At 36.7% G+C, this 20,275-nt stretch overlaps 1 protein-coding gene across 3 annotated transcripts in view; it reads right to left on the bottom strand.

Moving 5' to 3' along the window:
- The window catches only part of KIDINS220 (kinase D interacting substrate 220), a 75,766-nt gene that overhangs the window by 40,163 nt on the left and 15,328 nt on the right, over window positions 1-20,275 (bottom strand). For all 3 annotated transcript variants that reach the window (XM_066547238.1, XM_066547240.1, XM_066547241.1), the window contains exons 6-20: window positions 19,611-19,712; window positions 19,086-19,184; window positions 17,977-18,174; window positions 16,016-16,114; window positions 13,550-13,648; window positions 12,783-12,881; window positions 11,661-11,838; window positions 10,968-11,132; window positions 9,430-9,609; window positions 8,914-9,079; window positions 7,870-8,021; window positions 5,268-5,557; window positions 1,394-1,534; window positions 559-802; window positions 303-391 (exon numbers count right to left, since the gene is read on the bottom strand). In XM_066547238.1, the coding sequence (XP_066403335.1) occupies window positions 303-391; window positions 559-802; window positions 1,394-1,534; window positions 5,268-5,557; window positions 7,870-8,021; window positions 8,914-9,079; window positions 9,430-9,609; window positions 10,968-11,132; window positions 11,661-11,838; window positions 12,783-12,881; window positions 13,550-13,648; window positions 16,016-16,114; window positions 17,977-18,174; window positions 19,086-19,184; window positions 19,611-19,712 (2,301 nt within the window). The remainder of the gene's footprint in view (window positions 1-302; window positions 392-558; window positions 803-1,393; window positions 1,535-5,267; window positions 5,558-7,869; window positions 8,022-8,913; window positions 9,080-9,429; window positions 9,610-10,967; window positions 11,133-11,660; window positions 11,839-12,782; window positions 12,882-13,549; window positions 13,649-16,015; window positions 16,115-17,976; window positions 18,175-19,085; window positions 19,185-19,610; window positions 19,713-20,275) is intronic.

Below are 20,275 nucleotides of genomic sequence, written 5' to 3'. Positions count from 1 at the left end.
CACACACAGACCATAGCTCCTACCAGATCTGCTGTATCACCTCAGCATTCACAGAGAGCTGTATTTATTTTTTGTGGAAAGGAATACTTTGGTGAGCAAGCAAACTTTTTCCTCTTTGACAGAGCATCCGTCTACTCATGTAAGAATGAACTTTTCTTATATGGATCATTTATAAAAATTTAATAAGAATGGTTTGATAAGTCTTCCAAGTTGATATTATTGAAAATGTCAAAGAAAAAAAAATAAACAGAAAAGAAAAAAAGGTTTTACCAGTATCTATTTAGACTAAAAATCCTGCTCACCCGCCTGTTGAGAGCAGTTTTGCTACCAAGCTTGGCCATGTCTCCAAGACTGTTCTGAGAAACTCTCCTGTCAACTTCTTCATGCAATCCTATGGAAAGGAAAACAAAGGTAGGCATCTTCTCCAGTCATATACATTCAACTGACCTATAAAAATAACACTAAGGATCCGTCAATTATTTAAACAATTTTTTCCAGAACACAGATTTTGGATCATTGTTTTTGTAATGCTCATATCACCGTCCTGCAGAACCTTACCTACATTATCTGCATAAGGAATATCCCCATTGGTTGTTGAAGCTACCATCAGTTTTTTTGCATTACTAAGCCCTCGGCTGTTCAGAAAAACGGGCAAATGGACAATATTTCGCATGTAATCGTGGCCATTGATGTTTGAATCCCGTAGAACACTGTTGAGATTCTGGTTAATTGCCTTTATAATAATGTGTGGGTCACTTGCAAAAATCGCAATGAACGGGCCTTTCGAAAACAAGACTCGCACCTGGAAAAAAGTAGACAGTAAACCTTGTTAGTAACAACTAACTGTAGCGGCAGATCACTTGGCTCAACACTTTATATTCATTCTGTTCAAGGAATAAACCTGAGAGGCCAAGAGATGAATGGACACGTCAGCTTCTTCTATATGTGATATCTAACATAGGAACTTATCCACAGCTAGAAATAAGCACACGCAGCAATTTAACAGCAGGATTTACAGTGGAAGTCATCACCAAGGATGTACCATGCAGTAATGTTCCAATTCCCCACAAATATTTAGCATTTAAGTATTCTTCATCTAAAGTACTTCAATGGTAAAAATATGAAAAACCCTCCAAACATTTTAAGCTTGTTTCAACAGAATAATTATTTTCCATAGTTTATGTTTGATTGTTTCAAACCTTTTCAAAAGTACTAACATGCAATTTAATAAATAAAGCCCATCACTCTTAACATTATAGTATGCCAATGTACACAAATATTAATTACCACAACACAGCTTTCTTTCTACAATAACTGTATTTATCTGAGCTCATTTGTGGAAGAGATCATGCATATAATCCAGAGGTTTTCTTTATAAAATGATCCAACTCACAGTATCAAGCATCTGTAAAACCTTGTCCTGTTCGCAAGCATCCAGTCCATCAATAATTACAACAAGCCTTGTCTGATTCTGAGTGAAGCTGTCAATGGTTTTTGCCATTTTGGCCATCAGTTCCACTTCACATTTCAAAACCTATAAAAATGAAAAAAAAAAAAAAGAAGGACAAGACATGTCTATAATACTTAAAACTGATAAAAATACATATATTTCCTTTTGCAGATTGCTATTTGTCCTGAAAATACTTCAGTAAGACTACAAGAATAAATTTACAAATACTCAAAGTGAAAAGTCCTAAAATGTCACTTCCAATGTATTAATTTCCTACTTGAACAAAAATGTACAGCAGAAACATATATTCTGCTTTGATATAACAAACTATCCTTATTTAAAAGCCATTACAAGGTTATTTAAGAAAATAATATTTATGCACAGTAAAACAGAAGTAAATAAAAGAGCATTTGTGGCTTCAGCTAGTCCTCACACATTGCTCTGCATAAAATGTACAGCAAAGTTTTCTATCTGCCTTCCAGCCAAGCACATTATGCTCTTACTCTAATACTCAGTCACTGCTCTTCAAGATATGCAGTCTGAAGATTTGTTAGACTTTTCAACATTGTTACACATGTAATAACCAACCATAACATAGAAACAAAGGTGGAATTTGCCTTTCCTAACTTCAGCAGCTAACAGGTAGACATTAAAATCTGATCTCTTAACCAGTAGATTCATTAGAATGTGCACAATAAGATGACATAAAACATGAGATTAATAACTCTCCTGAAATAACTACTTCTCTCCTTTGATGGGAAAGGGTGAACTTAACTCCTAAAGGCTGAAGTTATGTCAGATAAATACCACTCAACAAACAACTGTCAAGAAACACAGTACCAAGACACAATCAGGTCTTCTGTGCTGTAAAAGCATGGCACTAGGCATGCTGGAATCAGATGGGATTTACCTTTCTCAAAGGGCAAAGAGAATCTTTGATCAGGAGCCAGCAGGGTTAACTAACACAGCTTTAAACAAGAGGGAGCAGGATAAATCGGGCTTGCCCACCACAAACTGTGGTATGACACACCAAGGTTAGAGGGATGCAGGGCTAGTGAGGGCCCTCATCTGAGATGTGCTGGCCACACTGGAGCATACTTAGAAGTCTTATGGAGATGAGGCAGGAACTACTGAGGTTACAGAAGCCAACAGGGAAACACCACTAAAATACTTCAAAGGAATTAAAGGTGAAGGTGACACAGCTGACAGCCCAGCTGAGGTGCCCCTACCTCAGTGCACACAGACTGGGTAACTAACAGGAGGAGCTGGAAGCCACTGTGCTGCCAGAAAGCTTTGACCTAGCTACCATTCCAGAAACTTGGTGGATGAATCCCATGACTGGAGTGCAACTGTTGATGGCTGCAGGCTGTTCAAATGGGACAGGAGAGGAAGGAGTGGAGGAAAGGTTGCCCTCTACATCAAGAGATGGAGAGATCACAAAAAGATGCCTCTGAGAAGCAGCCACAAACTGGTGGAGTCAGTGCAAAAAAATTTGCAAGGACCAGACCAATAAATGACACCTTGGGGTTTGTGTCTGTAACAGGCCTGATCAAGGGAGACCTATTGGCAAAGGCTTTGTGTCCTACATGAAGGATGCTACAGGAGGCATCATGCTCATGGGCTTGCATCCTCCTGGGGAACTTAGATGATGCCAGCATCTGGAAATGTAGCCCCATGAGCTGCCAGCAATCCAGGAGATTGCTGGAATTCAGCTAGGTAATAACAGTCAAGCCCTACCAGAAGGGGAGCAGCACTGGACCTGGTGGTCACTAATGTAAGTGAGCTAACTGGAGATGTCAAGCTTGGAGCTGCATCCTGGGCTGCAGTGATCACACACTGCTGGAGTTTGCAGTCCTGAGGGATATGGCTCAGGTAAGGAGTAAAGTCAGCACACTGCATTTCAGGAAAACAAACTTTTAGCTCTTCGAAGAGATAGTCAACAGACCCCCTGGAAAACTGACTACAGGGACAACATAGCTGGCAGATGTTTTAAGGATGCTTTCCATGGAACACAAAAGCCTGTAATCCCTAGAAGAAGAAGAAAATTGGCAAGGAAGAATAAAAGCTGGTTGCACTGAGTAGGGACCTGCTGGTCAAACCAACGACCAAGACGTAAATGCACAGGCAGTGGAAGCAAGCACAGGTATGCTAGGAAGAGTATCGGGACACGGTCTGGTTGTGAGCGAATGTGGTGAGGAAGGCTAAGGCACAGCCGGAGCTGAACTTGTCATGAGATGCAAAAAATAACAAAGTGTCAATGGCTCAGTATCCCAATGGACATCAGTGACAAGTGCTGTCCCTCAGAGATCCACACTGGGACCAGTGTTATTTAATATCTGCATTATTGACATGAATGAAGGGATCAAGTGCATGCCCAGCAAGTTTGCAGATGACACCAAGTGGCGCAGTTGACACATCTGAGGGACAGGATGCCATCCAGAAGGACCTACACAAGCTCAGGAAGGGGGTTCATGAGGTTCAACAAGGCCAAGAGCAAGGCCCTGCACCTGTGTACTGAATCCTTGGTATCACTCCAGTCTGGGGGATAAACAGATGTAGAGGAGCTCCGCCAAGAAGGACTTGGGGGATGCTGGGGTGAGAGGCTCGACATGCCCCAGCCATGTGCCCTTGCAGCCCAGAAAGCCAAAACGTGTCCTGGGATGCATCCAAAGCAGTGTGGACAGCAGGTGAGGGAGGGATTTTGTCCCTCTGCTCCACTCTAGTGAGACCCTACCTGCAGTGCTGCATCCAGCTCTGCACTCCTCAATACAGCAATGACACCAATGCATTGGAGCAAGTCCAGAGAAGGCCACAAAGATGATTAGAGGGATGAAGCACCTCTGCTGTGATGAAAGGCTGAGAGAATTGGGATTATTCAGCCTGAAGAAGATAAAATTCTGGGGAGATGTTTATTGTGGCTTTCCAGTACCTATAGAGGCCTGTAGGTAATATGAGAACAAACTTTTTGGTAGGGCCTTTTGCAAGAGGACAAGGGAGATTGGTTTTAAAAACTGAAGGACAGTCAATTTAGGCTAGATATAAGAAAGAAGTTTGTTTAAAATGAGGTGGTAAAGCACTGGTACAGATTGTCCAGAGAAGTTGTGGATGCCCATCCTTGGAAATATTCAAGGTCAGGTTGCACTGACTGACCTTCAAAAGGTCCCTTTCAACTCAAACTATTCTATGACTGTATGAAAAATATTTGTACAACAGACTTTTATACATTGGCTGTAATCTACAAAGCTAAAAATCATGATGCTACATTTTACTTTCAAAGAGGAGCATATAGCATATCTGATGACAGCCTGAGAGTATATTTATCAGTTTATAGATATAAGTCAGCAAAACAATAGTATTTCCTCCCATTTTTCATTATATATGTGGAGTGTTTTGTAACATTCTTTCAGTGCTACAATTCCTTTCTTAGCAAAGAGGTCTTCCAGACAGACAAAGTTAGGCTTGTTTTTACACCTTTAGAAGACTCTCAAAGTTATTCTTTCTCATCTTATGATCTAAAGTAAGCTTTTACAAAATAATGGAAATTGAGAATTGTTTTCCAAGTACTTTCTTCCCAGCAAAAATAAAATCAGAAAACTGAAACCCCAAATTTAACATTCATGATTAAGCAGATAGATGTCATATACCAAGCACAATTACCACTGGCACAGAAGTGTTCCATTCAGTAAAAACTCACCAAGTCTCATTCTCCTGTTGTGAGACTTAGCCTGATTAAATTAATGGTGCCCCTAATTAATAATGCTCCGTGTCTGGGGGTTTGTTTCATTTCTTTTAAGGGCCAATTCATACAAACACTCACCTTCATGAAGCCCTCGCTTTTCAGCTTGTGAAGCTTGGAGGCAGCACTGTGCAGACGTTTTCTCTGAGAATTCAAAACCGAGTCCATCACCTGCCACCATGTGCGGCAATTCAAGAAAAAGGCCAAGCCAACAATACAGGTCACTGTTATGAGAATGACGTTCACTGTCATGTTGGCTGACTCCACATTAAAAATCGCCAACAGGGCGATCGCAGAAACAACGCAAGACAAGATGAACAGGAAAATCACAAAGGATGGGAGGCAGCAAGTTTTCTTCCATTTCTTTTTACCTAGGAAACAGGTATTGCTGTTAGAATTAATGTACAATGATAGGTGAGTGAAAAATCTATTAACTTGCACACTTCTCATAAAACACTAACTGGCACAAAAGTTTACTGCAGTGTTACCACCTAGTCACAAACCAGTGGAGAAAAAAAATCTATTATTTGCCAAAATTCTTGGAAATTATGAAGCAGACATATTCCTTTAATCTTAAGTTTATTTCCATCATTTCAAGAAATCCACACTGGATAGAAATGACAATTTTGTATCAGTGCTATCACCCCTTTTGTGGCATCTCTTTGCAAAGTGTATTTATGTAAATAAATTGTAGGACAACAGTACAGGAACTACTCAGTTTTAAACTGGAACCTGGTACTTACATAATCTAATAGTAATGGTACCATTGAAGAATTAAACCAAAATTGCAAGCTGCAGCCTGAGGCCATCCTTTCTTGCATGCTAAAACACACACAAACAGCAAAACTGCAGCAAATCTACTTTGGACAGCTCACAAGGGCCCCAGAGGAGAGTACAGACCTCCTGACTTCAACTGGACTGATAAGAAAGAAGCAAATACTGCAGTTGGAGCTTAGCACAGCTAAATCAGTGACCAAAGAAACAGCAGTTTTCCAAAGCAGCAGTCTCTGCCTTTAGGACTTGTACAGATCCAGTGGTACATCTAGAAGATTGCTATCTTCTGGACACATTTGTTGATAACAAAGAACAGAACAGCAATGATCTGAAGCACAATTATGAGAGCTAAACATCAGTATTTGAACTACAGGGGGAAAATCAAACTTTTAATATTCTAAGTAGAAAGAATACTCAAGGTTTATATGTGGCCCATATTATTCTCTATACCAAGGCATGAGCTGCAAAGGTTTTTCACATTGCTGACATAAATGACTTATAGGATTGTGCTGCAGGACAAAAGCAACAGAAATGCATTATGACAGAAGTGAGAGGCAAGAAACGAAGGGGAACAGCTCAGATATAATTAGATTCAGTTCTAGGCTTAAATAAAAATGCAAGCATCCACTTACTAGAAAGAGACAGAACTGGATTAGAGAAACACTTGAATATCATGAACAATGTCATGACAATTGAAAGAGGTGTGTCTGCAAGTTTACAGACATAGCAAAAATTAAGATACAGAAGACTAAAATTAAGCCTCTATGGAATTTCTGTGAACAACTAGAGGCAATAAACCTATGACCCTGGACCTGTAAACAACTTGAAAAAGGAGAGAATGTGCAAAATCATCAAATAAATAAATTTTAAAAATCAATTAGATATTCAGACAGAGCACAGGAAGGCTGAACGTAAGATTACAAATGAACGGGAAAAGATGATTACTGCAAATAATCACAAGAAGCCAACACTACAGTGCCACTCTCTTCAGGAGAAATTAGAGCATCATGAAAGCTGTTTCACTGAGATTAAGGAGAGGAACTGCAGAACCTAACGTGGAAAAAAGGGTGAAAAAGTCCACACATCTCTTTCATAAAAAACACTTAGTGAATTTGAAAAAGAACAATGAGGAGTAAGTTGTGTTCAGCACACAGCTGAACATAGCAAACATAGCGTGTCTTTTCCAGCCTCTGCAAGATAGAAGTCATTTCACTTTGTGAGAGGTGACAGATTCCTCAATTTCTGGACAAAAAGAAATGAAAAATAACTGACACACACTAAACTTAAAGTACAAATAAATCCTCAATTAATTGCAAGTTAAGCTCTAGTACTCCTTCTTCACAACATCATACTCTACTCTGCAAATTTCTTTTTCTAGAAAGCTACAGATGAAGCAGAATGAAAAAGCTTGTAGGATCAAGTGGTACATTTCATCCCCCTAATCACAGCAATTTATAGGATTGGACCAACATGTTCTATATATTTACTATTTCCAAGAATAAGTAGTGGTCACTCATAAAAGCTCTAAATTAAAATCTAATAAACTAAACAAACCTATCATAGCAATACACAAAACATACATTTCCCTTTATCTGACTCAGACACATTGACTTAATTTCTATGGAAATATGCTGCATCTATAAGGATGTAATATAAATATATATTTCCACTGACATTTCTGAAAACTGTACTTCACAGGATATATTCCTTTATTATATTAAAAAAATCAAGATTAGCAAATAAAACGAGGCATTCCAAACAAAGAGTTTCCCCTTCTCTATGAATTTCTGCATGGCTACAACAATTACTAAAAAGAGCTTATAATGCAAAAAACAGAAGCCCGGGTAACAGTGCACTGAAATGGAATAATTGGAAATGTCATTCAGGTAAAAAAAAAACCAACAACCACCTTGTGTATCTTCTGTCTTGAAAACTCGAAATAGCCTTGTTGCTAGGAAACCAAATTCCCTTTCACATGCATCAGAGAGGGTAGCAATCATCTCAGCCAGTGAAGTCTCTCCACCTACACTGGACAGTCTATTGTAGTCTGTAAACAAAAATCTGAAAGAGAAAAAGCATGTATTTTGTATACTTCAGAAAACTTTAAATATTTTCTGGCAACTTAAACAAAAGTCTTGCTGCATCTCTCTACTTAGAAGTTTTTTTAAGTGGTACAAAATGTAAAACACTTAAATTTTTTTTTAAATCTACATGGAATTTAACTATTTTCCTATTTATCAACCTCTTCTTTGCCCCACTTCCTATTCTAAAACTTGATTTCTTTTAAAGATAAAAACTGTCACATCACTAATAGTACCTCAGATGACAGTAAAAACATGAAAATATCTTTATGATGCCAAACCATAATATTGACAAATATTTTCAAAACTGCATTCTGATCTATTTTCAAATATTTATAGAGGACTAGAAAAAATACAGAAACACAAGATGACATGAGGCTAAAATAGAAGTACCATGAGGCTAAAATAGAAGTCTCTAAGCAATAGATGTAAATTAAATTTTCAAACACACAGCATAAATTTTCTTGTTTTCAGGTAAACTAGAAGCTTTGAACAGTCTGTTGCTCAACTTACATGGAGGAAAAAAAACCCCAAACCTTAACAGAAGTAATCAGTGGAACAAGCATTAAACATAGATAATACACAACATACATAATTCTTATTTTTATCTGGTATGAATTTTCATTAGTACAACAGCCAAACCCCCTAATTCTAAAAAGCACTTCCACCAACTTTGGCAGATAGTAGTGATCTCAAGAAAAACTATCTTCTTCACACTGAAAAGTTTATGATCTTCTAGAGCTACTGTTTTTCTAACAGGAATCTCAATAACTTTTCCTGTGAACTTAACGTGCATATTAAACACACAGTTTGAGAAGTATCAGAGCAAGCCTGACTGATTTATTCAAGAGTAAATAAATGAAATAACTAACCTGACAGGTAAAGCTTTAGTGGTTTGCTCTGGCAGTTCTGGTGGGTTCACAAACATGAGTTTGAGAAGCAACTCTAAATATCCAACATGTCTTGCCAACCTTGTACTTAACACCCAGGCCCAGTTCCATCTCTCCCCTTCTCTCCGGCCACCAAAGTAAATTACAGCTAAAATATTAAAAAGATGTTACAGTTTTAATTTAGTCAACATTGACAGCTGAAAGAATCAGGAAGTTTGAACAGATAATGTATGGAGTTCTGTAAAAGAAGTTATGAACTTTTAGCAGTTAGGCTAAAAATGAGAATGGTAATAGTAACACAATGAAATTAATAAACAAAATCCTTCTTTGTTCTCAAGAATGCCCTCTCACAAATTACCAGCAAAACAAAAGGTCCAAAGGGGTCTTATTGTCTACAAAACCATTTAGTATTTTTTCTGAATAGCAAAGCATATCTACAAAGCAATATTTAATCCCAAAAATAGATAAAAACCTTCATGAATTCCATACAAGACTTACTAAAGAAAATGTAGAGAACAGCTAATAAGCTGAGTGACACTGCTATTCCAAGCTTTGCATCCACAGTGAAGGCAAGCAATAAACCCAAACCTCCACACAGCATGAGTGTGAGGAATACAACAAGCCAAGAGAACTGAAACAAAGGTTCAATCTGCTGTCCTGCAAAAGTCTTCATTTCATCTAAAACAAAAACACAAAAACCAGTTAACATAGGAAGTCACTAAAGAACAGATCATTTTTGAAAAGAACTTTTTCAGCAGACTGAATAACTTATCTTGATTATTGATCCAAAAAAAGACAATGATGCTTGAATTCTTCTTCAAATATCAATACAAAACCTTAAGTTTTCATCTATGCAATGAATGAAAATATTTAAATACACAATACTCAGATTCCTTGCTGCAGATTTGCTACTTCTAAAAGTATATTAAAAGTCACACAATCCTCCTGCAAAGTGCAAAACATATTTTATGACTCTGAGAAAAATAAATCCACCACATCTGTCAAAAAACCCCACCCAACCCCAAAATCTCAATCACTGAAACATGGACTGTGTTCCTCAAACAGTCAGATATAAGAGTACAATGTGAAGGCTGTGGTATTATTTCTGTTTGTGGATTCTTATTTACTAAAACAGGAATTCCTGAAGGAACTTATTTTGGTTCTATGGAGTAAGAAATAATAGATACACAATCCAGAACAAAAACAGGAATGAGGAACAGGAAAAAAACACTGAGAAAGTGCTTTAGAAATGTAAAAGCTCATCAGTAACAAATATTGCAGTCTTTTTGTATATGCTTTTTGTTTATGATATAGAACAGGAGATAAAAAAATGAATGCAGAGATCCCATTTTGGCTAATAGAGAAATCACAGAAAGTAAGAAACACCAAGATTGGTAGAACTATTTTGAATTATATTGAAACTTCTCAGAAAAACACCCTTTATAAGAAAATGCTAAAACTAAATAAGATGCCTATATCCATCAGGAACAATATTGATTCATTTCATATACTGCATTTGCCTTCCTCTGTCATTTCAGAAAGTTCAAAAAACTCAAAAATAAGAAACAGGAAAGGGGAAGATAACTAGATGCAAAGAACATACACTAAAGAGAATAAAAGATTAATAGCCTGATAATTGTTCTTAGGTATTGAAAAGAAAAAGACACATAGGATGCACAACAAATAAATACTGCAGGAAGAGGTCTGAACCTGATCTGACACACAAACAGGCCCAGCAAGGCATATTTTGGCAGTCAGACTTTCTGCAGTACCTAAAGGGTAGATTCACTGCTGCAGGAAAATAGACTCACAGGAAAATAGACAAAAGCACTTAAAGACTGTCTTGACATTGTTTGAATGAACAAAGCAATCTATGGATGAACTGACCACAGTAAAATTTAAATCCTTCCATCATAGAAACAGAGACCAGATACAACATCACATGGACCAACAAACCTCACAAAAACTACTAACTCCAATGTGATGCTTTTCATAGATAGATTTTAAGTACTGAAAAGACTAAATCAAGCTTTTACCTTCCAGTTTCTTAAGCAGGAAAGATTTTCCACTTCCCCACTGTGCATACAAGCCTACACAGATGGGGGGCTGCATGGTTGGTTCACTCAGAATATCAGCCAAAGCACTGCTGTACAGATCATAGCCCAGCATGTCACCATCAGATTCAGTGGGAGACAAGTGTCCTGCAACACAAACACTGTGCTACACAACTTTGCTCTAAGAAAGCTCTTCAGTAGAACAATTTCGATACATAAATGTATCAAACAGTCATGACATGTTCACCCATATTTGTATATATACTCCTGCCCTACAGCAGCTCTTGTTCTTTGTACATTCCTGTTCAAAAGAATTTTAAATCATCCACAAAAATGATACATAATTATCACAACTATTAAAGCCTACTACAAGATTCAAGACTCCAAACCACAGGAAGTCAAAGAAAGTAATTCCACACAAGCAAGATCCAAATAAAAACAAAGCAATCAACAGAAGTCACGTAGTATCTAACACCTAAAGTCAAAATAAAAGGTTATTTTACCTCTGCCAGGCTTTTAGAGTGATGAGTTTTTTTCCCAACTCATTATTTTTAAGCCTTCCTGTTAGGTGCAACATTAAAACATTAAAAAATCTGTCGTCGCCTTTCAATACATAATTGAATAAACTGGATTGTCAACATCTGAGTGATTTAAAAAAAAACCACTTATACTTACTGGCACCAAATATCTGTGTTAAAATACTCTTCTGGTGGCTACAGTCAATATTGTAAGGGGTTTCTCCTGTCTTGTTGGGTCTATAAAGCAATCGACCATCTTTTGGATTTCTTAGGAGTAACTCAGCAAGTTTACGGCTTCTTCCACGAATAGCAATGTGAAGTGGAGTATCTCCTTTCTGCAATTAAGTGAGAAGCCAGTAATATCTAACAGGAATTCCTAAAACTATAGACACACTATATGTTCAACACTGTTTCAGAAGCACTATTTCCTTAAAATAAACTTTAGGACACTTTCAAAAGCATCAGTGCCTTACAGCAAGCATTTTTGCCCTTGAAAAAGCATTACAAATGCTTCAGAGAAGACATGTGAAAAAGCAGTTCTTAGAATGCTAAACCTCAGACACTGCCTTCTTTCTTAAATGCTTATTAATATCTTAAAGCTCATGAAAACTGTAGTCTCTGTGTAGAAATAAATGTCTAGAGGCAAACTCAGGGACTTGTTTGGAACAAGAGATAGTGCTTGTTTCAATGTCTGCTGAGACTTCCCCAAAAGCTTCGCAGTAAAAGCTTTCTTATTGCATCAAATCAATATAATTACTTATTCACTCTAAATAAGAGGTTAAAAAAGCACCAAATAAATGTTCCTGTATTTAAGAGGTTTGCAGTCAAAGTAGGTAATGCATAACAAGACAGCAATAACCAGCTGTATTTGTCCTTGGTGTCCTTTAGTTTCATGTTTATTAATCAAAAACTAACATTAGTGACAAATGGCAACCATTCTGTATGCTCTTCTTCAAGTGTACTAAAAATTAGCTGTTTTATCTGTGCAAGTTTTTATTCCTCACCTGGATTTTTTTTCAAGTAATTAAGAGCACCCTAATACAAAACAAACTAAAACCCAACAATACACTAATGGTGGAAACAAATTTACACTTAAGTGTTCTTATCTATTTAATTATTAAACATATGGGAGACTAAGCATTTAAGTCTTATTGTCTACTTAATTATTAACCATATGGGAAGCTCTCTTTCTGTATTAGCCTCAACAGCGCTCTCCAAAATCCTGCTGCAAAACTAAAATGATTAAATATACTAAAGTAAACAAACAAATATTCTTTACCTTGTCTACAGCAGAGACCTTAGCTCCTTTATCCAGAAGAAGCTCTACTATTTCAATATTTCTCATCTTGGTTGCCTTTATAAGAGGTGTCTCTCCATCCTAAAATGGAAAAGTAGGACCAATATAAAGATCTCCATATATCCAAAACCAAGAAAAAGAAATTGTGATTGGGTAACAAATTAAAACAAAAAGATTTAAGATAATTAAATGTGCTACTGTGCAAGCAACAACACTTCAGCACCTATGTCTGTGAAAAAGTATCCCAGACCCAGTTATAGATTGATTAAAATCAAAGAACAAAACACATTTCTGTCAATAACAGTGTCAAATAGAGAAAGACAAAATTCAGATATAACACAAGATATCTGAAAATATTTCAATGCTGTTCCAACTACTTCTCTTATTTTTTTCCTTACTGCTGCACATGCCTGAACTCATGCCTAGTAATATCAGAAACCTCTTTCCTCAGCTTCCAGTAGCATTTGCTCTTTACTTCTTATTGCTGGTCATGTCAATGATGCCGAGGTAAAGAATCCACATGCTCCCTCCTATCCCTGTTTGCTATTTAACAGCAAATCATATTTATCAACAGAGGGAACATTACTATTGCTGAGAAGCCTTATTTCATGAAAAAAAAATAAATTAACAGTGTTAAGGGTACCAACACTTCACAAAAACTGAATGTGGTATGATCTTCACATCACACAAGAGCTGAGAAAAGAACAGATGTTAAAAAAAAGCAATTCAATTAAAATTCTAATTGTTACCTTGGTACATGTCTCAGTATCAGGGTTGCATTGCAAGATATCCCTCACCATTGTAGCATTTCCTTTCTCAACTGCCCAATATAAAGCAGTTTTATTATCCTAAAAAAAAGAAAAAGAGAGTATTAAACACTAAGAGTACTTTCATTTAGTTGGATTAATTTCCAAAAAAGTATTTAAAGTACAACTACTATATATTGAAAACTGCATATAATACAGCAATTTTTAGCACAGCTGAAGGCAAAGGGAAAGGTCAACAAATTTAATTGTCATAACAGAAGAATTTAGAGGGGACGATGCAAATTTGGCTAGGGAGTATAAATCTATTTTGAAAACCTTTGTGAAATGTTTTAAGAGCTTTAACAATCCAAGCAGACTTAATCTGTCTTGAAAAAGTTTCTGAAACTACATGTAAGTATTCAATTCTAACTCAAATATACAAATTACCTAATGAAATAAACCAACTTTTTTTCAGAGGCTTTGGAAGCTGGGAAGCTATAAAAGTAGATGGACAAGAAAGTCAACACAAAGAATGCAGATCAGAATACCAGAATGCAGATCAGCAAGACATTTCATCAGTAAACCTGGGGGAAGGTTCACAGCCACAAATCTGCTTCTGTCATCTTCTTTTCCTCCCAGTGATGTGTGGATGAGTGCTACCCAGAAAGTCTTCACATATGGGAAGACTTTCACAATCTTTCTGTAGCCTAGTGATTGCATCATGACTCTTTCTGTTTGATGCATATTTGTGTAGAGACATTTAAGAATAGCCTCTGAACACACACCTACTTCTAAGCAGGAATGTCAAAGTGTTCCTTGCAGCCTTCTACCTAGCCTGCTTCTTTCATTTGCAGCTCTTTCTCTTTCACTCATGGGCTCCACAGCAAACGGAGTTTAAAGTCTTTCTCAACAGTTTAACAAGCTCAGTCACTAAGATTTCTTTCCTCTCCAATCACTTGAGTTTCATCTTCTCTGTCCTTCAGTGAGTTGAATTCTAAGACATCAGCCTGAGCTGTACATCAGTCACACAGCCAGGTGCTCCCATCTGGGTCCTTGCCCCGCCCAGAAGGGCTGAGGCAAACTCTTTCTGAGCCCTCACCTGCCCCAACACCCACTCTCAATGGCCTTTCAGTCACGTTTTATCTGCTGAAGCTATCCACCAGCTAGTGACCATATGAGTGAATGACCAGCCAGGAACACTGTTGCTGGAAAGCTGATCAAGACTCAGCAGTATTTCTGAAACATCACAAATTTGGGCAGTCAACACATCTCCCCAGAACAGGCCAGCAGGCAGGTGCTGCAGTGCCAAACAGCAGGGAAGTTGCTCCCAGCAGGGAAGTAGCACTCATGTCCAATTTTGATACTGCTGGTCCTAAACTATGATCTGAAGTGAGGGGCCAAAATGTTGCTCTGATGGTACTGACTCCTGCTGTGCGTCCTGTAAGGCCACAGAAGTGTTCTCTAGATCAACCACTGCAAATTGCCACTCAAGCAGCCTCACATTGCCAGAAGTCACAAGCTTCCCTGCTACCAAAGATGCTGCATCCTCCTTCTGCTTCTGTATTGCTCCAGTCACAGCAAGATGTTGAAAAGCTTCAGATTTTCAAACCCATGTCACAGCCAGAAGCTGAGACACATGGATTGCCAATGTCAGGTTAGAGGAAAAGATTCAAGCGCTACTTTTTCTTGAGAATAAAAACTTGTTGGCTTCTCAGAGACGCTCTGCAGAAGCAGCAGGCACTGAACCTTTGCAGCTCTCAGTGACTAGTTAAGTTTTCTTTACCAGCTTGGCAGAACCCACGTGCCAACAAAGCAGAGTGATTTGAATAACTTCAAGCAAAAGAAAGCAAACTGAATGTAACAAACACAAGTACCATGCTGAATGAGAGAGCTTCCAGTAGAAGAATAAAACTAATACCTTGATCAAAGGACAAGAAAGAAAGAAGAGGTAGGTAGAAAACGTGGAAATCACTAACAGTATTTAACAGAAAGTAACACAGAAAATTGGTGGAGACAAGAACCAATCAAGCACAAAATTGCTTGATAGAATAGTGATAGAATTGCTCTGACAACAGATATAATCTCTGGTGCATCACATTTCATTGATACTCTGTTTAAAATATGATTTAAAACATTATATTAAGTGTCCTTAAAAGTATGTCATTATTCTAAATCTGTTCAGTAGTGCAGATGAAGTTCAGTTTACATTTTTTGCTTTTCAACCATTATAGAATTGAGTGAAAAAACTGTGCTGAACAAGCCGTTACAATTACTTGTATCTTATAGCTTAAAACCTGCACAGCAACATGATGTATGTTACTGTTTGATGGAATTTGAATTGCTTACAGAGTAGACAGTGCAAACCTTAATGCCCTGTTTTCAGGAACACAGTATAATTGTTTGGTATAAAGATTCACATCCTATTTAAGAAGTACTCTAGTATTTACACTTGTTGTTACTTGTACTTACCTGACCTCTGATATCTATATCAGCATATTTATGGAGCAGGGCTCTCACAATTTCAACGTGACCGCCTCTAACAGCCCCAATCAACACTGTATCTCCACTCTAAAAAAATGTGAAAGAATATTGAACATGAATTAACATTATTTACCAATAAGAAATGCAACACAGAATGAATTATAGCTTCCAAATATGCACTATGCCTATTCATATTAAGAAATCTCCACTCATTTTTAAAAAGATACAGAAAATAGAACTATCTCTAAAAAAATGGGTATTTAATAGAAAAAATTCTTGACTTTTTTTTCAGTTGTTCAGGAAAACAAACACTCCATAAATACATCTAGCTTAAACCACTATCCTAAAAAAAACCAGCATAAATTAATAATAAATATGAAAAAAGCCAACCAGGAAGACCAAGCACTCATAGTAATAACCTTCTTACAACCAAACAAGAATATTGTCAATCTCTTTGAGATGTTTCACAGCTGACAAAAGCTCTTCAAGAATTTTAAATAAATTTATCTTGTTTACATACACTATGCTATTATAAAGAAAAAAGCAAAAGGCTAATTTCATCTCAGATAAAAAAAAATGTAGTGTGGTAAATAAATGAAGCTGTACATACATAAAACAAAGTTACAGTTGTGCTTAAGGCTTCTGATTTTAACACACTTAAGGACATGCTAGAATTTCAGAAATTACCTTACAGTCCTGAAACTGCCTATTACTCCTTTTAGGATGAAACAGGAAAAATAAATAAAAGTGTAGCAAAATCACAGGTGTGAACTGAGAGAACTCAGCAGTAGGAAATGCCCCATCAATCAGTCATTACATACTTGGCTGCAAACCAAGAAATTTTCTTTATCAAAACCTACTCCAGCATCTGAAACTAAGAGTACTCATTGTTAGGTGTATTTTTGAACACAGTCAGCTGTGCTGAAAGCTGTAATTTCTCCTTCCTGAAAGCACAGAAATGCAGACTCTTGTAAAACATTGTGGCAAAAGAGGTGCTAAGAGGATTGAAATGTATTTTCTTAAATATTTTAAGTTTGCTTTGCTATGTGCTTGAGGTCAAATTTGTCATGACACAACTGTAGCTAAGTACACTGCCATCTAAGAAATGCACTGACACCTGAAATAGAGGAAAATGCATCCAAAATAATTTTAAATTTATGAGGCAAACATTAGAAAGCTTTCCTCTATTCTCTGCAACCCCAAGCAATCCAACTTATGCAGTGTCAAAAACATATTACCCCTCTGAACTAAGTCACTGACCCTGACAGAGACATCTAAGTTCAGGTATCTAACCAACTACAGCCTCAAGGCTGCAGTGCTTGACCTGTCTCTGACACTCCAGAAACACCTCCCTCTCAGGAGGGCACTGCAGACAGCCCAAAGCACCTGTATAAGTAACCACCATCCTGAAATCCTGAACTGCCAGCAAGCGGATTCCCACTGTGGGCACTGTTCATGTCACATCTCTGCTGAGTAATGCAATTATGGGTGAGGTACACAGCATTACATTTACATCTCTTAACCCAGAGCTGAAGTCTCCCTCTCATATATGCAAGTTTTCTAGTAAAAATGTTTATTGTAAAAGATAAAGGTACACGCTGAATACATTCTTTTTTACAGAAGCCATGATTTACAGTTTTAGCAGCACCAACCCACCCCAAACCTACAGATTAGTTCAGAATTAGTCTTATGTTACAGATATGTAAGATGCCCTATGTTCTCAATTCAAGCATCTCAAAGAAAAAGAGTAGCTTCAGTAATTTATCCTTGATCTCCACATAGCAACATTTAGCAGTTAATGTACTTGTAAAAGAGCAACACACAAAAATACCCCTAGGTGGCAGAAAAACTAGAAAGCCAGAAAAATCACATATTTACAAATCTGCATACACTGGTATTTAAACATAAACTATATACATATAAAATGACAATTATGAAAATTGACTCACTCTGTCAGGAATGTTCACGTAAGTTCCAGCATCAAGAAGATCCTGCACAATTTCAGTATGTCCCTCCTTTGATGCAATCATCAAAGCTGTATTTCCATCTTTATCTGTTAGGTTTACATTTGGGTTCCTTTTCAGTATTTCTTTTACTGAGTCAGTATAGCCACCTTTCACTGCTACAATAAGTGCAGTCATAGAATTCTTTAAATAAAACCAGAAGATTTTACTGTACAGAGGATATAGCAATCATCATTATATCAGCAGATCAAATAAGAAGAGAACACTCACTGACATCACTCTCTTAATCATCCAAATGCTACTTCACTTTTGTGTTTTAAAGTGCACCAAAACACATGCTTTTTAAAAACAAAGAAATAAACTAAGAGCAATAGTAGAGAACACTTCAAATGCAAAAAGTAAAGTTCAGATCAGTTTATTCTATCTCCTGAATGTCATATGTATGATAAAAAATTTTCTTATCAAATGGGAACATAGTATTATCAAAGCACCCCAGTCTACCAATACTGTTCACAAATAGGATTCTTAAAGAACTTCAGAAATAATCATATGAATACCAAAAGTTTTCCTAATCTTCCACTTAACTTTTAATGGATTTTGGTTTTGTTTTGACAAGCAATTTAAATGTAATCTGTTTTATTTTAAAACATAATGCAGCTGAAACGTCTGAAAAAAAATCAATTTCTGAAAAGTTGCAGTCAACATTATTATTTTCAAAAGACGATTTGTGTTTGATTTCCTTTTCAAATGGCACTGAGGAATAGGATATTTGATGCATTAGGCGTGGATACTGAATGAATTCTGATAGCATTAACCTTCAGGTAACAATTACCTAAATTAATTTACAGTCATTAAAATTTACACTTAACATACTGGCGTGTGCACTGTCAATACAACTCCCAAGTTACATCATTAAAAGGCACTAAGAAATTTCAGAAAAATTCTGAAACTCTCACAGGCAGTCAGCAAACAGCTGAAAAGCAAAACACCTCAACACCAACATTTCATCTTGTCACATGTATTTCTTGGTATTTGTTTTATAAAAAAACCCAAATAGGACACACAGATGTACTTATTAAAATGCAGCTACTTACAGCTCCTTCTTGGTCAACATCAGCTCCCATCTGCAGCAGGTATTTCACACACTCCAAATGACCTTTCCTTGCTGCCCAAACCAGTGGGGTGGTTCCATACTGAAAAAACATTCACAACATTTCATCATATTGCTTTCTGTATTTAGTATCCCATACAATCTAGTAATTATCCTATACTTAATTGCTTTAGTTTTTACAAAAATATAATTTGGACTTGTGAATTAACACAAGCATTTGATAAGCCACTCCAATTTTTCTTTTGTAGATAGCTGTAAGAATTATTTTTCTATACAACCTAGGATAGCAAGGTTTCCAACAGCTCTGAAAATAGAAATATCAAGACCATCTTGAGCATACTATGCAAAAACCTCCTTCAAGCATAACAACTTACTCTAGCACACTAATTCTAGCTTCATGGGTCAAATACAACAGCAAGTGTTTTTCTAATCAAGAACTCATAGATTTCCTTTCACAGGAAATTCATCAAACATTACAGAAATTAAATGTTATATAGGTATAACTTACTTTGTCAGAGCAGTTCACTTTAGCTCCATGCTGCAGCAAGAGATGGACTATATCTGAGTGGCCACGTCCTGCTGCCCAAATGATTGGATAAACACTGTATTGCTTAGAATTAAAAAACAAATAAATAATTATAGTCTTATGCATTTTAATTATTTTACATCAACAAAACAAGTCTCAAGAGAAGTAAAACCTATAGAAGAATGAATATACAGAAATAAATCCAACTACATTACCAATAATTGTTATCTAGTACATTACCTAGATGATATCTAGAAAGATGTCCACTGTTTTGAAACAGTTTTGATTTATAACTCTTTAAACAAGGTTTGTAAATTCAATCCTTGTCTTAATAGGAACAGTTGTAAGGTAGAAAGAAAGCAACAGACAGCTGTGTAATACCCCTGAGTAATCAGGACTGCAGAGGAGTTGTGCTAGGCACACAGAACTGCATATATAAACCTGAGAAAGTCAACCATCACAAAGGTTATTCTGGCCACTGGGATTCTTCCTTCATTGTTCACTGCCTCAAACAGCAGAGAACTGACAGTATAAACAAATTGTTCATTTCATGCCTGCACTTTTGTAGAAGATGCTTATAAATGAGCTAAATCTCAAAATCTTATTTTTTTTTATTCTCCAATATGAATGGTATATGTTCACATAAT

The sequence above is a fragment of the Molothrus aeneus genome, chromosome 3 (genome assembly GCF_037042795.1).
Source record: "Molothrus aeneus isolate 106 chromosome 3, BPBGC_Maene_1.0, whole genome shotgun sequence".
Classification (NCBI taxonomy): domain Eukaryota; kingdom Metazoa; phylum Chordata; class Aves; order Passeriformes; family Icteridae; genus Molothrus; species Molothrus aeneus.
The sequence above is the reverse complement of the archived record's forward strand: the minus strand, read 5'-3'. Positions and strand labels throughout refer to the sequence as shown.